General features: G+C 40.0%; 3 protein-coding genes and 1 long non-coding RNA gene across 5 annotated transcripts; 3 read left to right on the top strand and 1 right to left on the bottom strand.

The window, feature by feature from the left end:
* Positions 1–9: 9 nt before the first annotated feature.
* On the bottom strand, positions 10–8655 carry gen1 (GEN1 Holliday junction 5' flap endonuclease). Its single transcript, XM_019274017.2, has 14 exons — positions 8554–8655; positions 8114–8282; positions 7840–8038; positions 7586–7762; positions 6349–6459; positions 6194–6267; positions 6031–6116; positions 5602–5752; positions 5217–5253; positions 4488–4568; positions 4279–4409; positions 4110–4171; positions 3004–3153; positions 10–2344 (listed from the first exon to the last, which is right to left on the bottom strand). The coding sequence occupies exons 2-14, from the start codon at positions 8272–8274 to the stop codon at positions 993–995; spliced, it is 2772 nt and encodes a 923-aa protein (XP_019129562.2). The 5' UTR covers positions 8275–8282; positions 8554–8655; the 3' UTR covers positions 10–992.
* On the top strand, positions 3081–6390 carry LOC113746944 (uncharacterized). Its single transcript, XR_003463252.1, has 3 exons — positions 3081–3179; positions 6000–6135; positions 6340–6390. It is a non-coding gene; the product is annotated as an uncharacterized LOC113746944 (long non-coding RNA).
* Positions 8619–12246, top strand: ppil6 (peptidylprolyl isomerase (cyclophilin)-like 6). The gene is made up of 8 exons (XM_010735408.3): positions 8619–8805; positions 8907–9002; positions 10247–10435; positions 10669–10731; positions 11189–11336; positions 11614–11673; positions 11777–11912; positions 11995–12246. Exons 1-8 carry the CDS (start codon positions 8728–8730, stop codon positions 12104–12106), a joined length of 882 nt encoding a protein of 293 aa, XP_010733710.2. The 5' UTR covers positions 8619–8727; the 3' UTR covers positions 12107–12246.
* Positions 12247–13770: 1524 nt separating this feature from the next.
* cd164 (CD164 molecule, sialomucin) lies at positions 13771–26379 on the top strand. 2 transcript variants are annotated; one of them, XM_010735406.3, is made up of 6 exons: positions 13771–13989; positions 14568–14636; positions 19792–19860; positions 20263–20364; positions 22000–22074; positions 22712–26379. In XM_010735406.3, exons 1-6 carry the CDS (start codon positions 13920–13922, stop codon positions 22882–22884), a joined length of 558 nt encoding a protein of 185 aa, XP_010733708.2. In that variant the 5' UTR covers positions 13771–13919; the 3' UTR covers positions 22885–26379. The 2 variants fall into 2 exon arrangements, with proteins under 2 accessions (XP_010733708.2, XP_010733709.1); XM_010735407.3 differs by lacking the exon at positions 20263–20364.
* Positions 26380–27824: the final 1445 nt, after the last annotated feature.

Raw genomic sequence — 27824 nt, 5'->3', positions numbered from 1 at the left:
CTTAATTTGTACTGGAAAACTATCTAAATTTATCCTGACAAACTGATGGAAAAAATAAGATTTAAGACCACGCATTGGGACAGAGTTGTTATTTGGCCAGAGGATGCAGCTGTCACCAAGCTCCTGCCAGACCTTTCATGTCTGAAAAAGGTGTGTAAGGCCTCACTCATGATCAAGGGGAGCAACACTGGCAGGTTGTAAAAACCAATGGCTCAGCGTCCTCCTCTCTCTCTCTAGCCATGTTAAGTGACATGTAGCTTGTCAAACAGCAGTGGGAGAAAACAAGCTCATGTGGTGCTTTTTACTGAAGACTGTGCTAATCCACAACCTTTTCAGCTGATTTACATAAACATGTTGCTTTCAGGACGACAGCAGAAGGTTTTGGCAGCAAACAAAACATTCTTAAAGAGCTTATTTATTCGAACAACTTCATGTTTTGTGCATTGATTTCACACAATCTCACAATATATATCATCTAATGACACAGCTTTAATAAAACTATTCCTATCATTTATACTGGGGAAAAAAAAGTTTGACTCAAGGTCCAATGAGTAGCTTTTTCTTGAGTTTTCAAACCACATCTCACATCTCTTTAATCATAGTAACAAGTTGTGGTAAATCTTCATCAATCATCTGGTATATAAAACATGAGAAAACTGTGAAAAATGATCCTCACAGGCTGATAAATCACTAGCTGGTGTTATCAAATTTCTTGTTTTGCCTGATCAACAATCAAAACCCCAAAGATATTTAATTATTGCAAAGTTAAGACAAGGCAAATTCTCATATTTGAGAAGATAGAACCTTTTAATATTTGAATCTTTTGCATGAATAATTATAGTTTATCAAAAGAGTTGTAGATTAAAGTTTTGTCAATTTATTAATCGACTAATTGTTGCAGCTCTAAAAAGATGGCAAATGGACCTTGAGGTTAGACTTTTTTTGTTCTTAAGAATAAACTTTCATATTCAAGCAGAATAGTTAACATGTAATCATGACTTCAGGAACTTCAATCTCAGTCTCTCTGCCAGTGGCAGTGGACTCTCGCTACAAATGACTGAATCGTCACTATCTAACACAGCGGCAGGTGATGCTGGAGTCTGAAGGAACACGTCGTCCACATTAGCTGGTGAGACGTCCCGGTGTGTGCTTTTAGTTGATACAGGTATGCTTTTTATCTCCGTATTTACACTGCGGCTCTGAGGTTTTAGTCGTAATGACTGAACATTATGAGCTGTCGGTTTGGTCGTTTTAGATCCAGAAACAGGTTTCAGTGGGACGTCTGAAAGGGAGCTGGCCTTGTTCTTGTTTACGGACTTGATTTGAGTTTTTCTTTGAGGTCGGGACTGCTGGTTCTCTGTGTCGCTTTCCTCGCTGGATGAACCTATGATCATACACACACTCTTCTTGGTGGTCTGCGGCAGTTTTTTGTCCTTATTGCTTTGACCTGGGTCGGAGTGGTACCTCTGTGGTGGGGCAGCTGACGATGAAATGGCTGTTCTGACAAATTTATATTTCTGAGGAGGCTTTTGGGAGCCATTACATTTGTCCTTTGTCTTACTCTGAGGCCTCAGCTGCTGTTTTGAACAGCGGGTTTCTGTTTCTGTTTTATTTGTTGCATGCTGCCTTTTGTCAGCGAGCGGTTCTTTTTTGTTAACAGCAGATTCATTTCCTGACAGTTTAGTGTCAGTGCTACTTAACCTGGGGATCTGACTAGTTGGTTTTGAGTTTGAGTTATGAGAAGAAGTGTGTTTGAACTCATAGGTTAGTTGTTTTGAGACTGCGTCATTGCGTATCTCCATCTGGTTCATAGCTTTAGCCGTGTTCCTCATGAGCACTCTGTCTCTTAGAGGGCACTCTGTGAACTCTGGAGCAGATCTGGGGTCTGTTTCTTTGACGTCGCTTGAGGTTTTCCGCTTGGTGGTTGTGCCCTCTTTTTCCTTTGCCTCACTGTCTGTGGTTTTGGGCTCAGCGGTGTGGTTTGCAGCTGACTGTGGAGTTGGAGAGGATGTGAAGGACAAAGCATCCCAGTCGATGTCACTCAGGTGTAGAGCCTCGATGACAACAGAGACAGAAGGTGAAGCAGTAGCCTCTGATTCTGCACGAGACAGAGGAGTACTCGGGCAATCACCAGCACTGCTGTTGTCCTCTTTTGACTCGCACTGTTTATGGTTCACTGGAGTGTCCAAAACCACTACTTCCAGTTTCTCTGTGGTTGAAATAGTAGGGAGAAGAGTCTGCTGCTGAGTGTTAGAGGAACTCTGAAGGGTCATCTGGGCCAAGAGGTCTGAAATGCCATCAGAGATTTCACATGGCTTCTCCTTTTTACTCTTTGGTTTCCTCTCTGTAAAGAAGATCAAGACTGGATGTCAGTAAAAGTCACAAAGTCACATAGCTTTTTCAAGCTTTATTTTTTGATAGAGACAGCTGAAGAGTGACAGGAAATGTGGGGAAAGAGATGGGGAATGACATGAGGGAAAGAGCCACAGGTCAAATTCGAACCCTGAAGGACTGAGCCTTCGCACATGGGGCGGCTGCTTTACCAACTGAGCTAAACTGAGCTAAACACCGCCCCATATTTGGCATTTTTCGAGCTGTAAAGCTCTTTTAATATCAGTCATACACATTAGGAAGTGAAGCTCTACAGCAGTTATGACTGGGGGTGGGTGGGCAAAGTGCAACCTGCATAAACTGACAGCGAAGCCTGTGAGACAGACACCTCTTCGGCTGCATCAAAGCCTTTGGTGTGAACTGGTCGAGCTGCCAAACTCTGCATTTTCAGGTGTCAGAGCTGCTGTAATAGACAGCCTTGAAAAACAAGCCGGAGCTCCAGGTGCCTTTGATCAGGATGCCCTTGTCAAGCCCAGCGTGGGAAGTCTTGGAGCTCAAGTCTGTGTGGGGGCTCCCATTTTTGTTTGCTGCATGGTTAATTTTTCCCCAAAAAACTTCACAGAGAAATTGTCTGTTCATGTACTAAGTGGATATTATAAATGATTGTCTTACTCTTGGTCTTGTTCTCTTCAGCCAGAGCTTTGTCTCTCAGGTAGCTCTCCACCATCTCTGGGTAGGCCACACGGACGAGAGACTCTTCCTCCACAGTCCTCACCTCATGTTGATCCTCTGCAGGCCGATCCTCAGGAAACACATAATGTTCTGCAGAAACAAGCCCCAACGTCAAGGTTAGGTCTCTCATTTATCTTATAATATGGTTAACTCCTACTGTTTTTTTTTTTTTTTTTACTTCACTGGAAGTACAACTTTTTATTGATGCATTAATTAACAGTTATATTTGTGATTCATTATTAGAAAACTGAAAGAAATCCATCAAAATGTCCAAGAATCTTTTTTGTCAGACCAACAGTACAAAAACATTTAAAAAATTGATTTACTATAACATTAGTAAAAGAAGATCTGCGTATTTTCACACTTATTTAACAGATTTCGTCATTTCAGCGTTATAAAATAACCAGAATCATTAATCAATTATCAAAATAGTTGCTAATTAATCATCTGTTAGTCAATTTATCGACATATCGTAGAAGCTGTACTTTCCATTTAATGAAATTTGTGCACACACGAGCAGACAAGAACGTATAAAAAGCATATAAATGCAAATGCTTATTTTTCTGATACAAATGCTAATAATTTGGGACCTTTAGGGATCTACATGCATCAATTCAGCGATAGTTTGGACTCAAGACAGAATAATCAGGAGACATCGAGTAGACTACAGTAGCACTTATTAATACAACAAATGAGGAACCACCTTCTGAATTAGTTGATTGAGACTTTCTCAGGCTGGGCATGTCGGGGTGGGCTTGTTAGTGAAGTGGACTTTGATATGACAGATTTCCCAGCCTGGGGAGGAAGCCAGTTTAGCACCTAGTGGCTGTTGTGACTGATCTGTCACCTCTGAACCTCACCTCACAGCAAGTCACTAACAGACAACCCGGTGACGAGCACCCCGCACCCCAACCTCCGCCTAAAGCAGCAGTCGTGTCAATCAACCCAGAGGATGTTTTCTTAAATATCGCTTGTTCCTCTGACTGCAGGAAGACACAGCGTTACTGAATATATTCATGTGAACAACGTGAGAGATTTAAACTGACCTGGTGTGCTCCAGATGATTTCAAAGCAAGCGATGGCGTTCCTCACCCTTGGTTTCAATATTCTTTTGCAGGAAAAAGGTTTAGTTCATTAATCACGTGAATTCACGTAACAAAATCACTAAAGAGACATTTTTGTTGTTGAAAACTGAAACTGAACTTGAAGGTCTACCTGAGGGGCTTGATTTGAGAGGACATCTCTCTTCCATATTTTCTGTTCATCAGCTCTGTGTAGGTCATCAAGACTAAAAGCTTTTCACTCGTGTAGTGCTTCGGCCACTCCATCTTATCAGAGGCAAATTTCTGAAACACAAATTTGCACATGAAACTCACTAACGTGATAACTAACTAAAACAGATAATTTAAGATCAACCCCATTACCTGCATCAACAGCATGTTTGGTTGCCTGCTCTTGAAATGTGACACAGGCTTATCCTTCGAAATCAGGAACTCATTAATGATCTGAAAATGCAATTTAAATATTAAAAACCACATACTGTAGATCACTGGTTCTCAAACTGTGGTACCACTGGTGGTACCTGACCTTCCTCTAGTGGTACTTAGAGCAATCTCTGACATATTTCTTTAAATTAAATCATTTAAAAACATCAAACTACCACTACTACTACTACTAACAGTTTTGACAATGGAAACGTGATACACGCATACATCCATGATGAGTTACGAGCTGAAATGTGACGTGAGATAGTGAGTGGAGGTAAAATTAACATTTCAAAAAGACTGCAATCGTGTATCAGGTGGTATCAGTACCACTTTCCTACCAAATGAGCTCTGGTTCTTGAACCAGTGTTCAGCAACAATAAACAATAAATCTTCTTTATCAGGAATAAACCTGCGTCCAGTGGGGACTGTCCTTAGCTGGACAGGGTCAGCCTACGCTGCTGTATTTTAACATTTTCTGAGGTGGTATGTGGTGTAAAAAGTTTGAGAAACACTGCTGTGTGTGTGTGTGTGTGTGTGTGTTGTGGTGTGTGTGTGTGTGTGTGTGTGGTGTGTGGTGTGTGTGTGTATAATATATATATATTATATATATTATATTAATATATATATATATATATATATTATATATATATATATATATAAACCTACCTCTGTAAAGGGGAACTGTTGGCTTGCCAGTGTTTTTCTAAAAAAAGAAATGAGACACTCGTAAAATGAACAGACGACACATAACATGAAGGCAAACCATCTTTTTAAATCATTATGAGTTTCCAAAGCAAATAATGACGCCTTCTTGTCTGACTAATAGTCTCCAAAGACATCAGGTTTACTTTCACAGAAGAAAAACATAAAAAGTCACATTTGAGTAGCTGGAAATAACTGAATTTCTGTTTATAAGAGCTACTCGCTTCCATTGTCCTCTTATTATATTGACTTAATGTTCTTGCCATGCCGCTTTTGTGTTTTCATTTTCTGCACCGACTATTTTTGTTATAAAAATTAATCAACTGTTTATTTCCAGAGAGACGCATACTTCCTGATGTTAGCCTCAAAAGACATGGCCTGGCGCGTCTGTTCATAGCGGTGCCAGTCACAGGGACACTGGTAGTCGAAGTCCTGAGGCTGACAGAAACGTTTACTGTCACAAAGCACACAGCCACCGCGCTCATGTGCCTTCGCTGAGCCTGAAAAAAGGAGGAGATGAATCTGAATAAATATTTGACACGAACAGAAGAAGTAGGAGAAAAGCCAAGACAAACATAACTTTAAAATCTAACACATTACTACAACTTGGGTGTGAAGTCGGAGGCTTATTCAGACATCTCTCACATACGTGTATGTTTTAGCATTACAGTTTAAATGGCTTTAAATCAGCCATGTGTGAGACATGTCCTCTCAGAGACACCACCCTCCACCTCTTATCACACTCAGGGGTCAGAGTTCAAAGCGGGGCTCCACTCACCAGGATGTCGACATACGTTGCAGTGAGCAACCTTCTTCACCACTCCCTCAAGCACGCCTGCATTCTCCACCTTCCACTGGATGAACCTGAGGTGATTGGAGAAAGGTGAGTGAAGTATATTACCTGCAATCAAAAGATGATTTGCAGAGTTCATGTTTCCTACCTCTGCAGAAGTGTTTGTCCTTTCAGCGTCTGTATAAGCCTCAGAGCTTGCTCTCTACCAACGCCTGGTATGCCCTTGTAGAAGAATGCCAATGTACGGTTAACATAAGCCATTCATGTCGGTGATTTTGATGTTGCAAATTTCAGATCCCATACCTTAGGAATATAATCACAGCCAAGAAAGATGGCCAGACCGACAAGATTCTCTCTGGAGAGCTGTAACTCTGTTTGTACCCTGGAGGTCCTGTAACAGTCCACCTGAGGGTCCTGGAGGGGAAAGTGACGAACACAATCATGAAGATTTGATTGTTTTACAATCAAAGCATCAGCAGAATAATAAACAGAAATGGCCATCACAAGTTACCATAACGTGTGTTTTAAAGTTTTCTGTATTGACATTTGCTGTTATATTCAGCTTTTTTTTTTCGGATTGATGATAACTGATTATCAAAATGAAAGTACATTAATTGGCTGCTTGTTTCTTAGATAGTTAGTTACATGATTAATGGTTTTGCCTATAAAGAATAAAACACAAATTGTATTTATATAAAACTAGAACCAGATAGAGCAGTGGTTTTAAAACTAGGGTCTGAGTACCAACAGGGGTCCTTTGAGTGACAAGAAGAGGGTCACCAGCAAAAAGAGGAATTTGAACTTTTATCATATTTTTTGGAAGTTGGAACAACAAGAAAAGAAACAGGGTTTGCTGATTGTACTTTTTAGTGATCCTAGTTTAATTACTGAATAACTACTGACTGAACCTACTTTTCAGAGGGGATTTCTTTAGACAAAATCCTCTCCGATTTGGGGAGTGTGGTCTAATGGGCATCTATCTTTATCATCTTTTAGCTTGTATATATTTTTAATATTTTTATTATATTTTATATCTTTTACTTGTATTTTCATATTTCATGCTTGTTGCTGTTTGCACCGGGATAAGTGGGAAACGCAATTTCAATTCTCTGTATGTCCTGTACATATGGCAGCATTGATTATAAAGTTGACTCGACTTGACTATTGTGGGGGTCCTTAAAAGTTTGAGAGCCCCTGAGACAGAACACTCATCCTTAATGTGAGAAATTAAAATAGTTAGTATGTAGTGTGATGATGATGATGATGTATAACTACTTCACCCTCAGCTTTTCCACCTAGGAGTTTGGATCAACTTCTGTAAATCAATGGGAAGTTTCTCTGTGATTAATGAATAAATACAGAAAATCACAGCTTTGGCAGGTGCCCAAATGTTAATTTAGTGTTGTGGAGAGAGTTTAATCGAAATCACTCCACTGAGTTTTGATCACAGGAATAAATTCAGCACTAATCCCCTTCGAGTGAGCAGTGAAGCACTCCAGATTTTGTACACCGTGGAGGAGATGAACTCTCACGAACATACTTTACTGTTCATGTTGAAGTTCCTGTAGACCGTCCGGGCTCCATACAGGAATGCGTCTCCATCATTAGTGATGCAGCCGTCCACCAGGCCCTGTGAGTCCAGGTAGGCACACATGGCCTCAGCCTCCCCGGCTGCAGTCACCCACGGCACACCCAGATAGTCCAACATGTCTGCACACTACAGAGGACAAAACATTATACATTTATCATGACTGTGCATGATGAGGGATGCAGGAGAGTGGAGGACCAACCAACCTCTCTCAGCACAGCTTTAAAGCGCCCTCTGCTGGTGTTTGCTGCAGACTTTGGAGCAGCTGCCTTTTTGAATCCTCCATATCTTGCCTCTGTCCTCTTGCTCATGGTTTCTGCTTTAAGTTTAGGGGCTTCTCCTTCCATCACAAAGACGAGCTTCACCCCCATGAGGGTGAGGGATGACACCCTGAAAAACAGATTCCTGCACACGAAACAGCATTGCGTCAAAACAAGACTTTTATCTCACATTAATCAAGGAATAATATGTGATAATTACCTCAGGTGGGGTTTGGTAACTCTCCCCATCATTGCTTGGACGTGCTGGGCCTCGCATACCCATAAACTCAGATCAACAGCCAGCGTCTTTCCGCTCAGACTGTACAGCGGCACCGACTCACGAACCGGCTCCACGATAGACCACAAATCGTGAACACCCATAACCAAACCTGCAATGTGTATTTTAAAGTATTTAACAAGGAAAAGGGACGACGTCAATGCTTACACAAAACAACACAGCACGACGGAGGAGAAATTCAAACAGTGGCGCCGTTGGGCCGCGTCCCAATTCATTACTGAGCTCGGTGACTACGCTGCCTTGTCGCGACATTAACTGCCACGACGTTAAAACTTGAACATGTTTGGCGTTTAAACTTAACACAGGTCACTAATGTGGTTTATATTAAGTAAATATTGCACTTTCACGTCCAGTAAACATACTTGTGAGAGAACAAGACGAGGGGAAAAGGGGACGGCTTCACGAAGTCGTTCGAGGCCCCGACATTTTGACGTCAACGTCACGTCGAAGCGCCGGCAAATGCTTGTTGCTATGGTTACGAGGCTCCTGTTTACAGTCTGATGGACTTCTTATTTGTTTACTCTTTTTTTTAAGCTATGGACTCTAAAATACACCTAGAAATTGTAGGTTTGATTAAAGACCATAACTTTCATGTTGCCAATAGTATCGCCAAGGTAAAAAAAAACAAAAAAAACGCGTCAATGTTTTCTCAAAACTCGTATTTCATACGTATTCACCTGGATGTTAACAACACTTTTTGATTTGTGCATGACAGGGACTAAAACAAAAGTTTCCCGAGTCATTTCTGGACCCAAAAATTCAACCTCTGCTCGAATTTGACTGGCACACATATCTGTGCAACAAGAAAAGGGTAAGTCGTCTGATTTTATATTTTTGTGTTCGTGTCCAGCAGCTTGTTCATAAACAACACAAACCTGCTGCTGCCCATTCAGAAAAATAGAGATAGTTGTGGTGAGGCTGTGTTCAAATATACAAATATTTACCTGAGTTAAAGTAGAAAAGCCAGTAATACTAGACCCCATTAGTAAAGTAAAACTCATGCATTCAGGTTTTTAGCTACTTAAAGAGTAAAAAGTCACTTTACACTGAAATCAACCACTCTAAATAGTGTGGTATATCCTATGTATGTAGTATGTATATATTTATACAGTGATACTTCAAACACTTGTACAGTACAGTGTATAGAACTTTTTATATTATTCTTTTTTCTACCTAAAACTTTAATGTATTGCATTTTACTTCTTTACCTATCTTTATCCTTTATGTGTAATGCTGTTACATTGCATTGTTGACTATGTGTTAATCTGCATATGACAAATAAACCTGAAACCCTTCAACCTACACATGTTTTTGCTATTATTGTTGCTGATTAGCTCACTGCTTAAGTTAAAGCTCAGACCTAAGCTGGAAAACACTTTATGTATTAACAGGAATGATAGAGGTATAAGTTGTTGTGATGTCCCACCTTAACAAGTAAATTTAACAAAGCTATAAGGGACGTGACACAGATGTAATGGTACTTGTGGGGTGACACAGATTTACATTTACATCCCCACGAGTAGAGGATTTAAGTAAAAGCAGAGATGTATTAGCAGTCAAATCTACTTAAAGTGTCGAGTAAAAGTGTTGTGTCACAACTGGGTTATTATTATATTATTATTAAAGTAGTCAGCGTTTCAATGTTGATTGATGCAACTACTCAAAGTGGAGCTCATTTTAACGAATGTGTATACTGCTGGGCATTGTATTATCATAGCTTTTTAAATATAATCTTAATCTGTAAAAGTATTTTGTGATTAAACCTGAACACAGTCAGGTAATGGGTACAATATTTACATCTGAACTTCAGTACGTGAATTAATAAGTAAGTAAATGTCATAGAAGTAAGTACAAATGCATACAGTACTCGAGTAAATATACCTGTTAAGTTGATGACCTGATCTGACATGTACTATTTAAATAATGAAGGCAAATGTTTGAACTGTACTATACAGCTACACACTTACATAACAAAATTCTGTTGTGGTTTGACGTGGTGGTTATTCTGAAATGCTGAATCACAACACATTTGTTGTTCAACACTTGTGATTCAAGGAGCTGCGTGGTGAAGTGTGGCAGTACTCCAGCAGCCTGATGTGCTTTCTGAACGGTCTTCTCCTCGGTAATGAGAAGGATCTTGCCAGCTGGGCCAAGAATCAGTGGAGCTTCACATTCACTCGACCGCAGGCTTTCTATATGGCCCTGACTGAGGATTACTACACCAAACACCTCCAGGAAACTGGGGCAAGTCACAGTCACATTAATAACAAATTTGTAATTTTCTGTGGTGGATATCAGAAAGCATGTCTTTAACTTCGGTATATTATAATTTATTTAGTACCTACTTGATTACCAATAACATCCAAGGAAGTTTTGCAAGATCAGGTTCTTGACATGGTTAAAGCCATCAGTTGCTCCTATTATTATTATATTTATTAGACCTTGAAATATTAACATGAAATGTCTTTTCATCACAGCACCAGTTTGTCTACATGGAAATTGAGGTAGCGGGAGAGGCAGTGGGGAGGTTAATGTTTGAGGTGAGACAACGCTGACATATATTTTCACCTTATTATCTCAACCTTGGTTGAAACTTAAGCTTTCTAAGCATCCTTCATCGTCAAATGTTATAAGCACTAAATTTATAAGAGGAATGGCTCAACATGGGGAAAATACAACAACACATCACTACAAATTCAAGGACATGGAGAGAGTTTAGATGGAAAACTCTAACCTGCTACTTCATAACTCATAACCCTTCTCATAAATTACACTTATTTACATACATGTTATAATGAAAGACAATCTATGATATGCATTACTTAAATAATATAAAGTTGTGTACCTTGAAAATATAAATGATTCTGTCATTGTTAATGATCACTGATGAAAAAAGCTTTATTATTAGATATTATTTGTATTGCAAATATAAGAGACTAAATTACCATTACAGAATAAAAGCACGTTAACAAATAACATTGTTCTCCTTCTCCTCAGTTGTTCTCAGATGTTTGTCCAAAGACATCAGAGAACTTCAAGGCTCTGTGCACAGGAGAGCGAGGTCTGTCACAGGGCGGCTTCCCACTCTGCTACAAGGGCTCTGTGTTTCATCGTGTGGTGCCCGATGGCTGGGTACAAGGTGGAGGTATGATCCACACTTAGTAATACTCCCTTCCAACTTTAGCATCAGTGCAGTTAAATAAAATAAAATACATGTCCACATCGGATACATACATGCTACTAACTGAGCTGACTCTTCTATTTACAGTAAGTGAAATAAGCAGGAAACACATAACTTCCTTCCACATTTCACATTACAGCCCAGTGCTTCACCTAAAGTCATCAAAATATTGAGAGATGGAGAAAATTCATCAAAATGCTGTGGCCTAATCACATGTTTACTGTATCTTTCTATTTTGCAGATATTTCTCCAGAAAGAAAAGGTAATGGAGGGGAGTCAATCTATGGACCAACTTTTGAAGGTAAAAAAACATATAAACAGTCCAAGACATCTACAGAATTACCACGAAAACACGTGTGTACATTAGTGGATTTACTTGTATTGTCTGTAACATGTCCTTTTAGATGAGAGCTTTGCTGTGTCCCACAATAAACGTGGCATTCTAGCGATGGCCAACAAGGGTCCCCACAGCAACGGATCCCAGTTCTACATCACCCTGCAACCAACACCCTGGATGGACAGGACCTATGTTGCCTTTGGGTTTGTATCACTAATTGAATTTAATCTCATATGTCTTATACAGTTTTTTGTTCATGCCTAATATCTTTATTTTCCCTTCTAGTCAAGTGGTCGAGGGTGTTGACGTCCTCAGGAGATTAGAAGAGACTCTGACTTGCAATGAAAGACCTAAGTATGACTGTAAAGTTACAGATTGTGGAGTGTTTAAATTTTAGCACTGGCATGCTAATTATTGATGTTTTTCATGTAGTAAAATAAACATTTGCATACACATATCTGCAAAAAGGTATTTTGCTTTTCTACAAAACCATCCTTTTGTTGCTATTCTGCTTATGATGTGTATGACTCAGATAAAAATAAATAACTAATAATAACAAGTGTCTTTGTGTCCTTGTCAACAAACATGTCATCTTCAGAGGTTTGACATAAAATAATTTGTGTCTGTGAGAGAAATATTATACATTTATAATGGTTTCTTTGTATTTTTGAAGGTTATGTTTAATGTATTTATTCATAAAATACTTGCAGGTAGAGCAAACAATACAACAAACAATATTTATAATATTCATCAATGTTAAAGCAGCCCAGAGTTTATTTATATTTTATCAAATCATAACAGAAGTTATCTCATGAGAAGAAGAAAAGAACTCAGTGCATCATGGAAAGTCCCTAGGTTTCCAAAGAGCTGTTATGACGGTCAAAATCTGTGGCTCTGGCCACCAGCATGTCGGCCTTGGATCATTGGTGAACCTGAGGCGGGCTGAATGAAACCTGGTTGCTTAAACAAGCCACCTGTGACAGCGCCCTGTCAATCAACCACAACGGGGAAATTCACTTGTTACAGCAGCAGAAAGTGTAATATACACTACAGAAGTAGAATCAAATAAAACCCACAGAAATTAAACAGGCAGAAATATCTATAACCTACACAATAAACACGAAAAACAATCAACCTTCAAAACAGACAAGTTTGAACTGAGGATAGAAGTGTCATTATATATAAAAGTATTGTAATGTAAAGTGACCATAGTGTAAGAAATATTGCAAAGGAAAGTGACCATAATATAAATAATATTAGGCAAGGCAAGGCAAGTTTATTTGTATAGCACAATTCGTACACAAGGCAATTCATAGTGCTTTACAGAGGCAAGGAAAAACATTGGACATTAAGACAAGCAATAGAAATAAAAATAAAAAAAAGAAAAGAAAATTTAATTTAAAAATATACAGAAATAAAAACCAATAATTAATAAAACGATCTAAAATAAAATAATCTAAAATCATTAAAACAGCAAAATGTGAAAACAATTTAAAAACATTAAACGAATCACAGGATTATGATTAAAAAAATCTTTAGAAGAGCTCAGCCATAGGCACATGAAAAGAGAAAAGTTTTTAACCTGGATTTAAAAGTGCTAAGAGTTGGGGCTGATTTCAGTCCTGCTGGTAGTTTGTTCTTACAAAAGTGGTATAAATAACAACTGCAAGGTATAAATGAAATAAAATAGAAACAAAAATCGCAACCAGAAAACATGAATCATCATTATATATGAGAGGTGGATAGTGCCATGGGGGGGACCAAAGTGTATTTGTGCCCCTGGGCCCTCTAGTGAGTGAATCCGGCCATAGTTGAGAGGTTATTTTTAGCGTATTAATATTCATTGTTTGCAGTCACAGGTGTGTTATTTTATTGTTTACTCTCTGTCTATGTATCTCTGACGTGTTGCTCAGCTTCACGTATCGTTTACGTGTGTGTGTGTGTGTGTGTGTGTGTGTGTGTGTTCTCACCCCTCCCAGTAAAAAAGTGCCACATGACCTGTCAAATAGGAAGTGAGGAGCTACCGAGCAGCAACAGCAGCAGCAGCTTCATCGACCAGACCAGAAACACACAGAGAGAGAGAGAGAGAGAGAGGAAGCCGTGAAATCTCCTCAAGTGTCATCCTCGACGTTTCTTTTTTTCCTCCCCCCACGCAGATACCCCTCCACCCTGTCGGAGCTAGGTTAACACTCGATAAGTCGGCCGCAGTCATGTACGTGAGGGTGGTGTTTCTCGCAGTGGTTGTAGCTCTGGCTGGCGCATCAGCCGCGACAAACTCAGGTAAGTTTGCCGACCTCTCGCCGCTGAGCTAGCGGCTAAGCTACCTCCTTAGCTCGGTTGAAGACACCCTCCTCCTCCTCCTCCTCCTGCTCCTCCACCTCCTCCTGCTCCTCCTGTTAGCTGATTTTAATGTCTGTATGCCTCCATTTTCGGCCACAGCAAAGGCCTGTTAAATAATTTATAAGCATGTGTAGTTGTCACTCACTCTTGTTTTGGTTTGTATAGAAATAAGGAATAAAAACATCTTTTTTTATTTATTTATTTTTTTTTGGGGTCAGTTTTTATTTCCACGTTGGCCAAGTTGTCAAGTAGCAGCAGCTAATGCTACACACAAGCCCTGCTACGCAAAGCTATGTGACCTGAAATCCAATTTAAAAAAAATAATGTGTTACTTATGAGAGAGGACACAGGGTCAAGCTTGTTATGCAACAGCTACATAACATGTGTCACATTTTTAAGATTCATTACACTTTTTAAGCCACACCTGCACACTTTCACTTTCTCTCACACTTAAAAATAAAGAAGAGAAAACTATACCTGGACTAAAAAGTGAATCTGATTCATGCTTTCTTTTGCAGATGACTGCTCCAGTCTGGCATGCGATGCATGTGGAGCCAATCCTGACTGCCAATGGGTTAATTGCACATGTGAGTATTCCTGTCAACCCTGAAATGTGTGACAGGGTTTTGTGGATATATAGTTGTGTCTTTGTGTGACAGCTGGTCTGATTGGACACATGATGGAGAGGGAATGTATGGCGACCGGATGCTGACTTTTTTTTTTAGGTGATGTCATAGCACCCGGGTGCATTGTAATCGTTTGGCAACACTGGGAGTAAATTACTGGCACAGAAGGGTGAGGCACAAACAGGTTCAGCGCCGCTTACCACTATATATCTGCTGTAGATGATTTGCCAAGGCCCAGGCGGATGCAGTGCTGGCTGCTTTCTCTTTGAATTGAATAAGTCATTGTGGTTTTCTGTCTGTCTACATCTCTGAAGTGATTTCATTATGTTAATTGGTCCAAACATGAGTGCTCCAAGTATGAGACTTGGGCGACGTGGAGAAAATATGCTGCAGTGGTATTTTTTTTTTTTCAACCGAATTAGGAAATCCGCTGGTTGTGATTTAGAAGTATGCATCATTCAGTAAAAAGGACTTGCCGTAACAAAACTGAATGACGGATTGCTTCCTGAGTCAACCAACGGTTTTCCATTCACTGCATGCTCCCCCTGTGGTCTGTGTGTGTTGTTTTTTTAGTAGGTCAGAAGAAGAGCTGGTTGTTTTCATGTTGTGTTATCAGTGACAGGAAATCAGGTTACAGGTTTTAGCGGTAAAGCATGACTCAGTCGACTCATTTCTTTTAAAACAGCAGGTTTATCAGTGAACCCTTGTGATTATTGTCTTGACGACACACCCCTGGCTGAGTGTTGTTTGTTTTTTTGCTGACATAGAGGCTACAGTAGACCTCGCCAAAAAACCTGAACCTATTGTGATTATTGACCGTATTGCCCCCAGAGGGTCTTGCTCCAAAACTTGGCCCGAGTTCAGTATCTGCAGTCAGGCGCACACAGGTATCTGGTGTTCGGTGAAGAAGATGAACAGCAGAGGAAGCGAAGGGGATGTGTGGCAGGAAGCCTGCAATATCCGCACGCTGGGGAACAGAAGGAAGAAGGCACGAGTGAGAGGAAAGAGTGTGCAGATAGGATAAAAGATAAGCTTCATGTGCCGTGTTGTTCTCATAATTTATGCCCCGGGTTCAGTTTTGAATGTGAATATACCGTGATCTCGTTTTATGTTTGATTTCGGTTGTCTTTAGGCTCAAAGAATGGAAGATACTGAAACTTGTGTGTAATCTTAACCCACAAAATCAGTGAGCTTTGCTCCTACAACACTTCATTTTAGTAGGACAAACAAAACAGGTATTTTTATGTCTTCTGGGAGCTGACCTGTTTGACAGCTTCACCACTGAGAAGACTTTCTAGGAGAGGCTGTGTAGAGATATGATGATCCCCACGCCCTCTTTCTACATTGTCCCCATAATGATGTTTACCTTAATGATTCATTGAGTGGTTGAACAGGACAGGTGGGACGACAATTATGTATCTATTCTCCGAGAGCCGAGGGAGACGAGAGAGTTTCCCGGGGGAGAGACGTGTACCGGTTTACAATTACAGTAAACACACATGAGGAAATGACAATCGGCCTCCTATGGGCACAAAAAAATCAAAAATTAAAAAACAAATGCAAGAAGTCTGTTCTCGTTGAGTTTATAGTAGTTTTTTATATATAATCTGTGATATTTTCCCCCCTAGATCATCCGATGTTGGTGTAAACTAGATAATGACTCATTGCTAAAAGTTTTCGGGATGTTTAGCTGTTTTTTTTATTTTGTTCTTGTCGGAAAATGTGTCTCCTCTGCTGTGACTTCTGGCCAACTCACACCAGCTTATTACTACACAGCATACACTCTAACAGTAGTGGCTCAAACAAACACACACTGAGTAAGTCTAGAGCTAAAAACCTTTCACAAACTCAAGAATGGTTCACCTATTTGATATGAACTCAGCAAAAAAACGTAAAGGTCATCTATGGCCGGATGAGTCGTCTCTGCTGGAGGACTGAGTAACCACACGGCTGCAACGCCTACCACATTGTCATTACCAGATTTATCTTCGGTTTAGGGGTTTTGTGTAAACAAGCTTTTGGCGTCAGAGGCACATTTCCCAGCAGGCCAGTGTTTAAACGCTCAAAAACTTTACACGTGTACACACAAGCTCTGTAGCGCCTCTTTAAGTACGGGCTGTAGTCTGTGACAAAGCTTGTCGAGTGGCTCCTAAACAAGAGGCAGCTTTCCGTGGTGGGATGAGGTTGCCGAGGCTTTCATTCACACCTCTGACTTGAACAAGCTGTGGATGTACCTCGTGGTGATGATGATGTCACCGTCTTGAAAAAAGGGTGAGAGTTGGTCCTAACGTTCACAGCTGCCTGTGAGATAACAGCCCCCTGACCTACCGGAGAGTGAAAAAAAAAAAAAAAAGAAACCCTCCCCCACTTGGCTTCGACATACATGCAACGCAAGTGTCGGATCACACAAAGAGTGTGAAAAATAATGCAGCCAACACTTCGACAATCTTTGTAACTAAATCACAGTTAGAAACACAGTGAGTCATTAAGTTTCCATCTTTTAAAAAGTACTTTAAAAGCGCCTTTTTTGGAGTTTAAAAAACATGACGCATCTAAATTTTTCTGCTCATTTTCTTTCCTGGTCAGTTGTGTGATGTTGCAGGATGAACCTTGTGGAAAAGGGAAAGTGAAAACTGCATTTGTGGTGGTACGTCAATGCCCCGATAACCACAATAGACACCTGACAGAATAGCTACCAAAACCTCAGCTTCAGTAATAACCACATACTTGAACCGACAGCCAAGTGACACAGTCTCCTTTTTACATCATTGGGCTCCACAAACTCATAATTATGAAAGGACAGCCATTTGGTAGTTGGTTGTATCCAAGGTCAGTGCAGAAAGATACATAACCTGATACAAGGACCACAAAACACAGCCTCTTTGTGAGCTGTGGAAAATGTAACGCAGTCTTTTTTTTTTTAACCCTATTTGGAAAACCATTGCCTTCAACAATGGCTGCTGCCTGACTGTTCAAGTTGGTGTATCTGTGATTTTTGTAATTTATGGAGAGCCATCTGGTGGGAGTTATAAGGTTCGGTTGCTGTGGATTATAGTATAACAAGCAAGGAAGGTGTACGGAGGCTTTTTATAGCACCAGGTGCACTACAGAGCGTAGACAACAGTTCCCTTTATGATGTTCCTGTTTTCCAGGAAGATATGAATGATTTAGTCATTATTGAAGCTTGACATTGTCCACTTCCGATTACTTAAGATGTTATGTTTCAGGACCTGTGAAGCAGCATTCCAGAAAGGACTGAGACAAGTGGAGGCAAAGTGTGGCCATGCTGGATATATGTATACTGTTACAACTCTTCTCATTACTGTATCCATGTCCAATAAGCTCCAAGTTGGATCCTGATAAATCAACGCTTTGTTCAGCTGCTGGTATCTCATGAAAAAACTGAGGTTTTTACACTATAGTTTTTAATTTGATGTCCGGAAGTAGCAAGATTCAGTTACAAGGTCCAACAACTAAAGGGACACAAAGATATTAGATTTGAACTCCTCATGACTTGGAGGCAAGAACCAGACATTTTGTGTCTTTTGTGTCTTTTCTCCGTTGGAAAATGATTGAGAGGTTAATTATTCATCAGAATTATTTGCAGATTCATTCAATTTCACGTCACACATTCAGAATATGCTTCCCTTTTTTTGTTTTTCAAGAAGGAAGTTTGAAACACATCCCAAATTTCTCAAATAATTTCCGGCACTGAACTGGGCGTGAAAGTAAACTATCGTCACAAGGTGCTGTTAGCTGTGACTCATGGTTTCCTCGCTGTGACATGGGCAGGTGTTTACCGTTGAAGAAACCAACACAAATTGATAGATTCTGTCATAGTTGTTTAACTTGGGGAATTTCTTCTCTCTGTCTGTTGATGAAAGATGTTTCTGAGCTAAACGACCAAATAACTAAATGAATCTGTGGGTCAGGCAAGACCTCATGGCGGTTCAAAGTCCCTCTCTGTTACGGTTAATTAGTAATCCAATTTTATAATAAGAGTGTTCGCCTAGATAATGCAACTGTGACTCAGCAGGCTGAACATACAAAAAACAAAGGCAGCGATGGAATGTATGAGTAATAAGTAGATTTACTTAAATGTAAGGTACTTTACATTTCTAAACCACTATATTCCAAAGGAAAATACATTTATTTGACGTCTTTAGTTACTTTGCAGATAAACATTTTACATACAAAATGTTTGATTAGTTTATATAATATAATGCCATGTCACTGATTCAACTATGTTATCGTGTATAAAGTTGTTTAAAGGTACAGTGCGTAGGATTTAGAGCCATCTAGGGGTGTAGTTGCGGATTGCAACTACCTCGTTTCACTCTCTCTTTCCTGGGGTGTCAAATACACAAAAAAACAAAACATGAAAAGCTCCATCTAGAATTTAATTTGTCCTTTCTGGGCCACTGTAACAAATCGAAATGGTGGACTCCCTGGAAGAGGACCCGCTCCAAGTGTAGATATAAAAGGCTAATTTTAAAGTAAGAAGAACATAATGGGGAATATACACTAATAAAACATAGTTATACATATTATGTTTTGTAAATGTACGCACTACTTTTACTTAAAGTTCTTGTTCTTAAGTTTTTTTTCCCTCTTATCAGTGAGTTATAAATGAATAATGCATGTACTCATATCACTCGATGTATCACCAGGTGTAGTGCTGCTGCGGTAAAGAAATAAAGAATGACACAGGTTTCAAATAAACATGCTACGATGGGGGCAGCAGGATGTTAAATACGACATCCTCCTTAACTGCAGGATGTGGGGTTGCGTGTGCGTGTCTGCTCTGATCTTCCTGTGGAGGAGATGAGAAGAAAAAGAAAGTTACCCTGCTGCATGTTATGTCATTTAACTATTAATGCACAAAACAAGCGTGTGAGAGATCATCACATCTGTGTGTGTTCTATGCGAACATGAATTACGATGTCGCGTTGGCTTCCTCTTGGCGAGATGTCATCGAGATAACGAAGTATTGCCCCGTCATCGGCTCAACTCAAATGAACAAAATGAAGTGCCTGTACTTTTACCTTGACCACTCGGGTAGAGCTAATACATAAGAAAGCAGGCAATTAATTCATGATACTTTTGTCTCTTCCAGCAATGGTTGGCTGTCACAACATGACTCTTCTGGGAAACAACGATACCTGTGTCAATGTCAGCTGCACAGGTGAGTGTAAACAAAGGGAGTGGTTCTAAAATTAACATTTTGTATTAACATATTCTTTTAGACCCAAAGAGAATCAGCAGACTTGCACATTTCTGCACAAATCAAACCCATTACTCAAAGTTGTGGGTATAAATGTTCTGCAGATTCTGTTTGGGTTCATGCTTTAACTAAGGTGTCAGTTAACATTCAGTCACAGCACTTTGGGTCTTTCTGTCGTCATTGTTTGTGTCTAAAATACTTGTTTTCACCTAAGAAGTGATGTCATTGTTTGTGTCTAAAATACTTGTTTTCACCTAAGAAGTGATGACGGTGTGTTGTTAAATTCTTGTTGTTGTTGTTGTTTGGGTGTTATCGCTTGCTTTCCCCTCCTTTTCACCCTGTTGGTGTTGGTTCTCTGTCCAGCTTCCTCCACAGTTGCCCCACATTCAACTGCCTCTGTGACTACTCCCCCTCCCATTACAACCTCCTCTTCTACCCTTACCACCTCTAACAGCAGCACCTCAGGTAACCAGTCCAGAAAAAAAATCTCTGCTACTCCTTGGTCTTGTTGTCCTGTATTTAAGGTTTGACGTGGTCTTGTTGGTGGTTTTATTGAGATCTCTTAAAGTTGTAATCCTTAAGAATTTCATGAAATCAAATCTTGTGTTTGATACTATTTATAGTTTTTCAGCATTCAGTGTATTTACCTCTGTAAATGGACTCTGCCATTCCCATTCCCCCACACGCACGAGGGATTCACAGGAAACGCAGCAGCGTGTAATCCTGTCAATGTTTTAATTTCATCTCACTGATAACAGCCTCTCTGTTTAGTGTTCACTCCCTTTACATCTTATTAGACTAGGGTTACACATCTCTCTGTGATAAACGATTCGATACGCCATCTAGATACACGGGTTACGAAATGATTAAAAAAACGATATACTGTTATTACAGACCGATTCGATATGAATCGATACAGTGTAAGAACGATTTGATTTGATTTGATTCTACGGTTAATATTTATTGTAGATATTTTATAAAATAAAGAAGCCAGTTCTACGAAAGTGACTATCTTACAGTATAGTACAATATTTTCTTTTCAAATATCCCCAAGCATTGTTGCTTTATGGCACTGGCAAAAATAAAAATTAAAAAAACAACAACAAACTCACATGTCAGTGTATTTATTTTTAGACATGGACCAAAAAAAAGTCTGGCTGAATCAACATCATTTGTTCGAGAGAATCCGGTGGATTTTCAAAATAAAATACCACGTGCAAACTGCCGGTTGTAAAAACAGACAAAAGCTTTAAGATAGACAAAATTAACTACGTAGCATATTTACACACGTAGAAGCATGTTTAGAAGAACATACACCGGGAAAATGGCCAAATCTGAGCAAGTAAACAGTCTGGAGGGCTAAACGCTCGCTTCTGAAATGCTCCCGGTGGATTTTCCCAAAAGGGTGTGAAGCCACCAACCGATTCCAAGTCTCGGGATACCCGATCCATGACTCTACAACCGATTCATCTAGGAATCCATGGCTAATTCGTATCGACTGAGGAGACTGCTACCGACTCAGCCGTATCTCTCACTTGTTAAATCGAATATCCGGTCGCATCGGTTTATCGTTCACAACCACACTCACATGACACACAGTGCATTTATCACCTCAGTTAGTGCTAACCTGGAGTGTTCATCAGAAAATGTTTTTTTTTTTCATGTCAGTGGACCATTTTTACTTGTGGCAAGAGACTAATGGAACAAGTGAGGCCAACCACAGTGAGCTTGTTAGCTTTAGAGTTGTGTTACAGAGTGCACAAGCTGCACACGTCCAACTCCACAGCACAGCAACAAACTTTATTATGCCCTGCTGCTGTGCTGAAAACTACAGTGTGCAGAATGAAATCCGATTATGTTTGCAGTTATTGTTATTGGATGTCTTCTTTATTAAAACAACATGTTTGTTTGGCTGCACTGTAAACACAAATCACTAGACAAAGTAAGCTGCTCAAGGAGTGTTTGTGTTCGTATTTGATACCACGAGAAACCACGGGTGTCTGCAAATCAGCCATAACTGAAATCTTAAGGATTACAACTTTAAACAAGCTAAATGGTGTAAAGGGTAATGGATGTGTTCATACTGTGACCCTACTGCAGGCAACACCACTATTCCCACTGCCGCCCCGACTCACAGTGGTAACACCACTGCTACTATTTCAACCTCGACTTCTGGTAAGTATCTAATTTGTGTTTTTTTTTAAATCTGTCCTGTAATCGTCAAACATCAGAGATTACCAAACCTTTTTAGCTCGAGACATTCATATAAACTACTGATAAAGAACCAGCGGACACAGGAAACAAACACTTTAAATGCTACACAAACAAGCACGACTGCTGTCAGGACACAGAAATTCATTTCACGTGCCCTGATATGGAGATTCCGTCGTTGTCTGATCTGTCCCAGCTCTCATCACTGAGCACCTCTCCACATTAAACACTGAGGCTTCCCCTCTGCAATTTCGAATGCCATTGGTGTTGGTGTAACCCCTATTTTTATAAAGTCTTCCTTGGATTTTTGTTTTGATATCATGCATGAAATCGAGACACCCAAAGAGATCGCAAACACGTTTTTCAGGTCCAGATTCTCAAGAGAGATAAATGTGGGTTGAACAGACCAGCACAGAAATAACTGATATTTACTCCGGATGTAACTCCAGCTCTATAAGTACATGAAAAATAGAAGAGCATCCTCTCTAGTAGCATTTTCATCTGAATACAAATGGGATCCTGCATTTTTGCAAACACTGATGTACATAAACAAGAATGACTCTGATATTATACTTTTCTTTCGCTCTGTCTTGTATCACAGCTGGAACTAACACAAGTACCACACTGGTTACCCCGACTGCTCTGCCTCACAAGAACACCTTCGACGCTGCGAGCTTCATTGGTGGAATAGTTCTGGTCCTGGGCCTTCAGGCCGTGATCTTCTTCCTCTACAAATTTTGCAAGTCCAAGGACCGCAACTACCACACCCTTTGAAGCAGCCATACTTTGAATCACCGAACCCACCCCCAGCAACTAGAACCTTCCAGAGAAGACTCCCTCTACTCGGCACACACTCATCACGACGGACTCAAACAGTGTTTTCAAGCAGGTTTTCGAGATCTTTGATGTTTGTTCCACTTCTGGTTTGTCAGAGCTGCTGTCGTAGTCTGTATCGAGGCTCTGACGCAGGCCTGTTTGTAGGATAATTCACAAACTTGCACAGCTAAACAGATCTCTGGTGAGATGGCATTTAATCCTTGAGCATATGGATTACATCATCTGGTTGCTACTCCCACCTCCTGCCATTAGTCATTCTGCAAAGACCGGTTTCCAGCAAGCTGAGGGGGCTTCGAGTTATTTACCGCCCCTCTCCTCATGATTCGGCAATTAAATACACCACATGAGAGTTAAAGAATTACTCATGTATACAAAGTAGCTTTCCTGTTCCCGTTTCCTGTACACAGCTGCAAACTGGTAACATTTTATTTAATCTTCATTTGGAAACACTGTTTGAGTTCACAGCTGTTCTTAAATTTGCCGAATGCGATGATTCAGTTTTGCTTTTAGCCTGTTGAATCGTGAGCAGGTTCCCTCTCCCTCATGCAGCTGTATTATATATATTTGTTCAAAGATGATGTAAAAGAGGCGGGGTTGCTTACAGCACGAGGGGAATAAAAGCAAAACCAAATCATCTGATCTGGAAAAAAGAAAAAAAAAAGAAAAGAGGCGTCTCCCTTGGCGTTTAGGAGTGCTGTGCGTTTTCTGCTGTTGACTTCCCTGTGGAAATCTCTCATCCAGTACTCGGTATAAAAATATCAAAAAACCAACTGCCAGTGGAGCAGCTCAATGCAATAAATTTCATCTCCCATCATACTTTAATCTCCCGATCGTCATTCCTGATCATTACCGACTTCAGCTCGGTTTGCTAACATTGAGCTGGCCCCTTTTGGCCCCATTTCTGTGGAGGAGTCAGTCAAAAAAAGGGGGGGGGCCTTTGGGTTGAAATGAAAAGATTGTAGAATATTTCATAAATAAGAATAATTTGTTTTATTAATGTAGATAATAGAGAGAATGGGGAGATGGCATGCACCTTCTTGATGTGGACAGTGATAGCAGTGAAGTGCCTTTATGTCCAGTATGACTTAAAGCGAGACCTGGAAGATTATTTTCTTTGGATCAAGGCTCGAGTGTTATCATTAGTTTATGTTTCTAAGAAAGAAACAGTATCGCGGTGCTGATATTGGTGAGACCCGTAGTATCCCAGCTGGACTGAAGAGCCTTTTATTGTTGAAGTACAGTAGATAGTTGTCACTCGAGGGCCTTAATCAGTCAAGATTTAACTATTTCCCTATAAGTCGAGGACTATATTCAGTGGTCTTCTCACTGGTGACCTTGTGTAAGTGAATAATTTAAAGGTGCTCTCCTTTTTTGTAGAGCCCAGTACTGCTCCCAAAATTTCCTCCCTCCTCACTTATTTGTGCCATTTGTTTAAATTACGCTTGATTTTAAAAAAACACGAGCGATGACGTGGCAGGAAATTCAGGACCACCGTTGGACGCTATAAATCTGTGAGCGCACCTTGTTCAAGTAAAAAGCAAAAAAATATTGGGCTTAATTTGAAAACTTGAATATTGCAGAGAGTGCATTTAGGTTATAATGTTGGACCGTTTGAGTGCCGGTTTGGTTAAATGAGCATTGATTTCTGACTTTGCCGTGTGAAATGAGAGGATTGTGAATGAAGTGCAGAACTGCAACAACTAAGTGGCCGTGCTAGAGTTCATGTAAAGTTCTCTAATTAGCTTGCTGCTATTTGTGTGAATTTTTTTTTCTCCCCCTCTTCCTTCCATTTTGTCCCTCCTGTACATAGCCATGTCCTGTTTTTGTTTATCTTCTTGGTTTCAACTTGAGGAAAAGCTAAATGAAGGAGTGTTTATCAGTACATTTTGCTTGTAGCAGCTTGTCAGTGTCAAGAATGTTTTGTTAAAAGCTTCTTTCTTTTCTTTCCTTTTTATTGCATGCTGGATGCTTGGAAGTTGTGATTTTTCCCTCCCATTGCATATGCTCTTAAGGATTTAAACTCACTTTAAAAACCACTTTGATTATTTGTGATTAGCCCATATGCTAGCTGAAAGAATGCCTTGAAACGGTGTGCATTTAAGCCAAAGTCCTCAGTTTTGGCATGGAAATTGAGCATTGCACAATTGACAAGCTTTGTTTTGTAACTTTTGTCTTTGTAAATGTTTTCATGATTCAGCCAAAAAAAAGAAACACACACAAAAAAAAAAATCAGATGCTTGTATAAATACTCAAGTCTTGAATAGTAATAGATAATGGATGAATAATCACCATGTTTTGTATGACCACGAACAGTAAGAAACTCATACATTTTTGTTTTTTGGCTTGCATAATTTTCTGCTGCTCACTATTAACACGCCTTTTTTTTAACCCAGTCACCTGGTGGCATTAGGCTACAGCCCAAAGACCCGACTATGGCGAGTAGGCTTCAGAGTTTTGCCTTAGCTGCATCCATCTGTACATTCTCTGCATGTGGAGAGCCTTTCGCCCCCAAATTTAGAGAGAGAAATATTTGAGTTTTATTCACAGCCGTCGAGCGCTACGCTGTGCAAACCACCGAATCCAGTCAGAGTGCTCTCTGCGTTTTTGACATGGTAGCTGCATTCCTTAAGAACACAGCATCACATGTGGACGTCTCGGTGTGTCCAAACACCTCTGGTAGTCATGGATACCAATAGATGTGGCATTGTGTTGCCTCTCTGCAGCTTCTCCTACAAGTTCCTAACTCAGTCTGTGCACCTCTTAAGGAAAAGTGCCTTATTCAGTTAATATCTATACATCTATATCTATATATAGATATAGATCTATAGTTGTAGTTTGTAAAATAATACGCCACACCTATTAAATATCAATGGGACTCAGCACTTTCAGACACTTGTGACGTGGTTTTCCGTGTTTGTATTCTGCTTAAATGTCTGTTCTGTCACGCTCAGCCTTAACTTCCTGATCAAACCCACACAGCATTCGCTAGTGAATTTCAGTTGCATTTAAGCACCTACATTTTGCCCAATCATACAATAGATTTGTGGGTGTTTTTTTTTTTTTTTTTTTTTTTTAAATGCTGCTGAAATGGCTCCAACCAGCTAACTGACGGCATTGTTTCCTGCTAGATGAAGCCCGGTTTGTAGCCTGGACAACGTCTCACTAGCACGTTGTAATAAAAACAACTTACCGGTCTTGTAACAATAGCTACAGACTTCTATTGTTCTCTGTTGCAACATCTTCTCTGTAATGCTAACAGTGACATTTGGTTTGTAATTTTCAATTGTTGTATTGAATGACTTGTTTCTTTTTTTTTTTTCTGTCCAATAGGATTTTTCTATTGATTTGCTTGGTCATGGAGGGCTCTCCTGTCAGTTTTCAGCCTTGCAGTGTTCAGTTCCAAGAGCAATGAGTAAAAAAAGCTTTTTGATTCCCTCCTTTGCCTCGTGGCTTTATTGCAATGCGCGCGCACACACACACACACACACACACACACACACACACACACAGTGTAGTGCCATCATATTTTACTTTTTGTGTTAGAGGCCTCGTAGGTACGATTTCTTTCCCACCCGACTTTGACACACACACAGCCATATGTAGACCCTTTGCAGGTGCCACAGTGCCCCCTTCCACCTTCAAATCTTTTATTTTGTGCCCCTCTCTCCCCCTATTTTTTTTTTTTCTTTTCTCTCAAGCCTTTTTTTTAATTTTGTGCCTTGTTTTCTAGTGTCGCCTTTTAGTTTCACAATGTAAAACCAATAAAGTTTGAATATTGTTAAACTAATCACTGTGTTACCCTCATTTGACAACAAGAGTCAACTTTCTTGGAGCCGGGGAAAAAAAAAAAAAATTTACATGACAAATCACAAGTGGGACGATGATACACGGCCAGGTCTCGGTGCAAGGCTCCATCGCCATGGTTACAATTGAAAGGCTAGTTGCCCAGACAACAAAAGGTATCAAGTTCAGGCTGTGCTTTGTCTTGCCCTCTGTGTGTGTGTGTGTGTGTGTGTGTGGCTAATGCTAGACCAACAAGTTTTCTTGTTAATGAAGAAAGTAATAACGAAACTGGGCTGAACACCAATGTCATCAAATCATATTTACAATGTCATATCTGCAAATTCAGCACTCTTTACCTGTGAAAACTGGTATTTGGCAACCTTTGGAGAGAACCAGACTTTATGCTAAGCTATATTACTAGCTGGCTGTACCTTATTTTTTTGTCTTATTTGGCTGATAAAACGACTTGATGGCATCTGTGACTGGCTGAGTGCCCTCAGTTCACCCCCAAAGCTCTGTATGCTTGGATTCAGTAACCCTATTGGGGAAAGAACCGACCATTTTACCGGCATAATCACGTTCCTATTGACGTGCATTTCTGATGTTGTACTTTCTGGATCCACCCCATCCTCATCTCTGTCTCTACCTGATAATATAGAGTAGTGGTTTCTAACCCTCCATGAATTCAACATATGATTCAAGAAGTAATATATTTGTGTTACATGTAATTATTTATATTTTCTGGAGGTTTATTTCATACTTGCACCTGTGTGAACTGTAACCCTCCAGGAAATGCTTTAGATCCATAAAAACACCCATAATAATAATAACAATAATGTAATGGGAGTATTTATCACTTATTTTATTCTATACTGAGCCCGGTTCTTGAGTGCACCTGAATTTCAACAACAAAGAAATCTCTCTTTAGGCCTCAAGTAAGAACTCCTAGAAGGACAACGGCTCACAAAAAGACAAAATTCTAATATTAAACCTGAAAAGGATGGGTGCCACTGTTCTGCCTGGTAATAAACAGGGGTTTAGTGACATTAGTGCCCCCCTTTGGCCATACACAAACTAATAGGCTCAAAGTTCAA

The sequence above is a fragment of the Larimichthys crocea genome, chromosome XI, assembly GCF_000972845.2.
Source record: "Larimichthys crocea isolate SSNF chromosome XI, L_crocea_2.0, whole genome shotgun sequence".
NCBI lineage: Eukaryota > Metazoa > Chordata > Actinopteri > Sciaenidae > Larimichthys > Larimichthys crocea.
The sequence above is the reverse complement of the archived record's forward strand: the minus strand, read 5'-3'. Positions and strand labels throughout refer to the sequence as shown.

Excerpts from the sequence above, each read along its gene's own strand:
- cd164 (XM_010735406.3), top strand. The coding sequence starts at position 13,920 with ATGTACGTGAGGGTGGTGTTTCTCGCAGTGGTTGTAGCTCTGGCTGGC. Across the intron at positions 19,861-20,262 it reads TGTCAATGTCAGCTGCACAG|CTTCCTCCACAGTTGCCCCA; the intron begins GTGAGTGTAAAC and ends TTCTCTGTCCAG. Across the intron at positions 22,075-22,711 it reads TATTTCAACCTCGACTTCTG|CTGGAACTAACACAAGTACC; the intron begins GTAAGTATCTAA and ends CTTGTATCACAG.
- ppil6 (XM_010735408.3), top strand. The coding sequence starts at position 8,728 with ATGGACTCTAAAATACACCTAGAAATTGTAGGTTTGATTAAAGACCAT. Across the intron at positions 10,732-11,188 it reads TGGGGAGGTTAATGTTTGAG|TTGTTCTCAGATGTTTGTCC; the intron begins GTGAGACAACGC and ends CCTTCTCCTCAG. Across the intron at positions 11,674-11,776 it reads CTATGGACCAACTTTTGAAG|ATGAGAGCTTTGCTGTGTCC; the intron begins GTAAAAAAACAT and ends ATGTCCTTTTAG.
- gen1 (XM_019274017.2), bottom strand. The coding sequence starts at position 8,274 with ATGGGTGTTCACGATTTGTGGTCTATCGTGGAGCCGGTTCGTGAGTCG. Across the intron at positions 5,254-5,601 it reads TTTGAGGCTAACATCAGGAA|AAAAACACTGGCAAGCCAAC; the intron begins GTATGCGTCTCT and ends TTCTTTTTTTAG. Across the intron at positions 4,172-4,278 it reads TCTCAAATCAAGCCCCTCAG|AATATTGAAACCAAGGGTGA; the intron begins GTAGACCTTCAA and ends TTCCTGCAAAAG.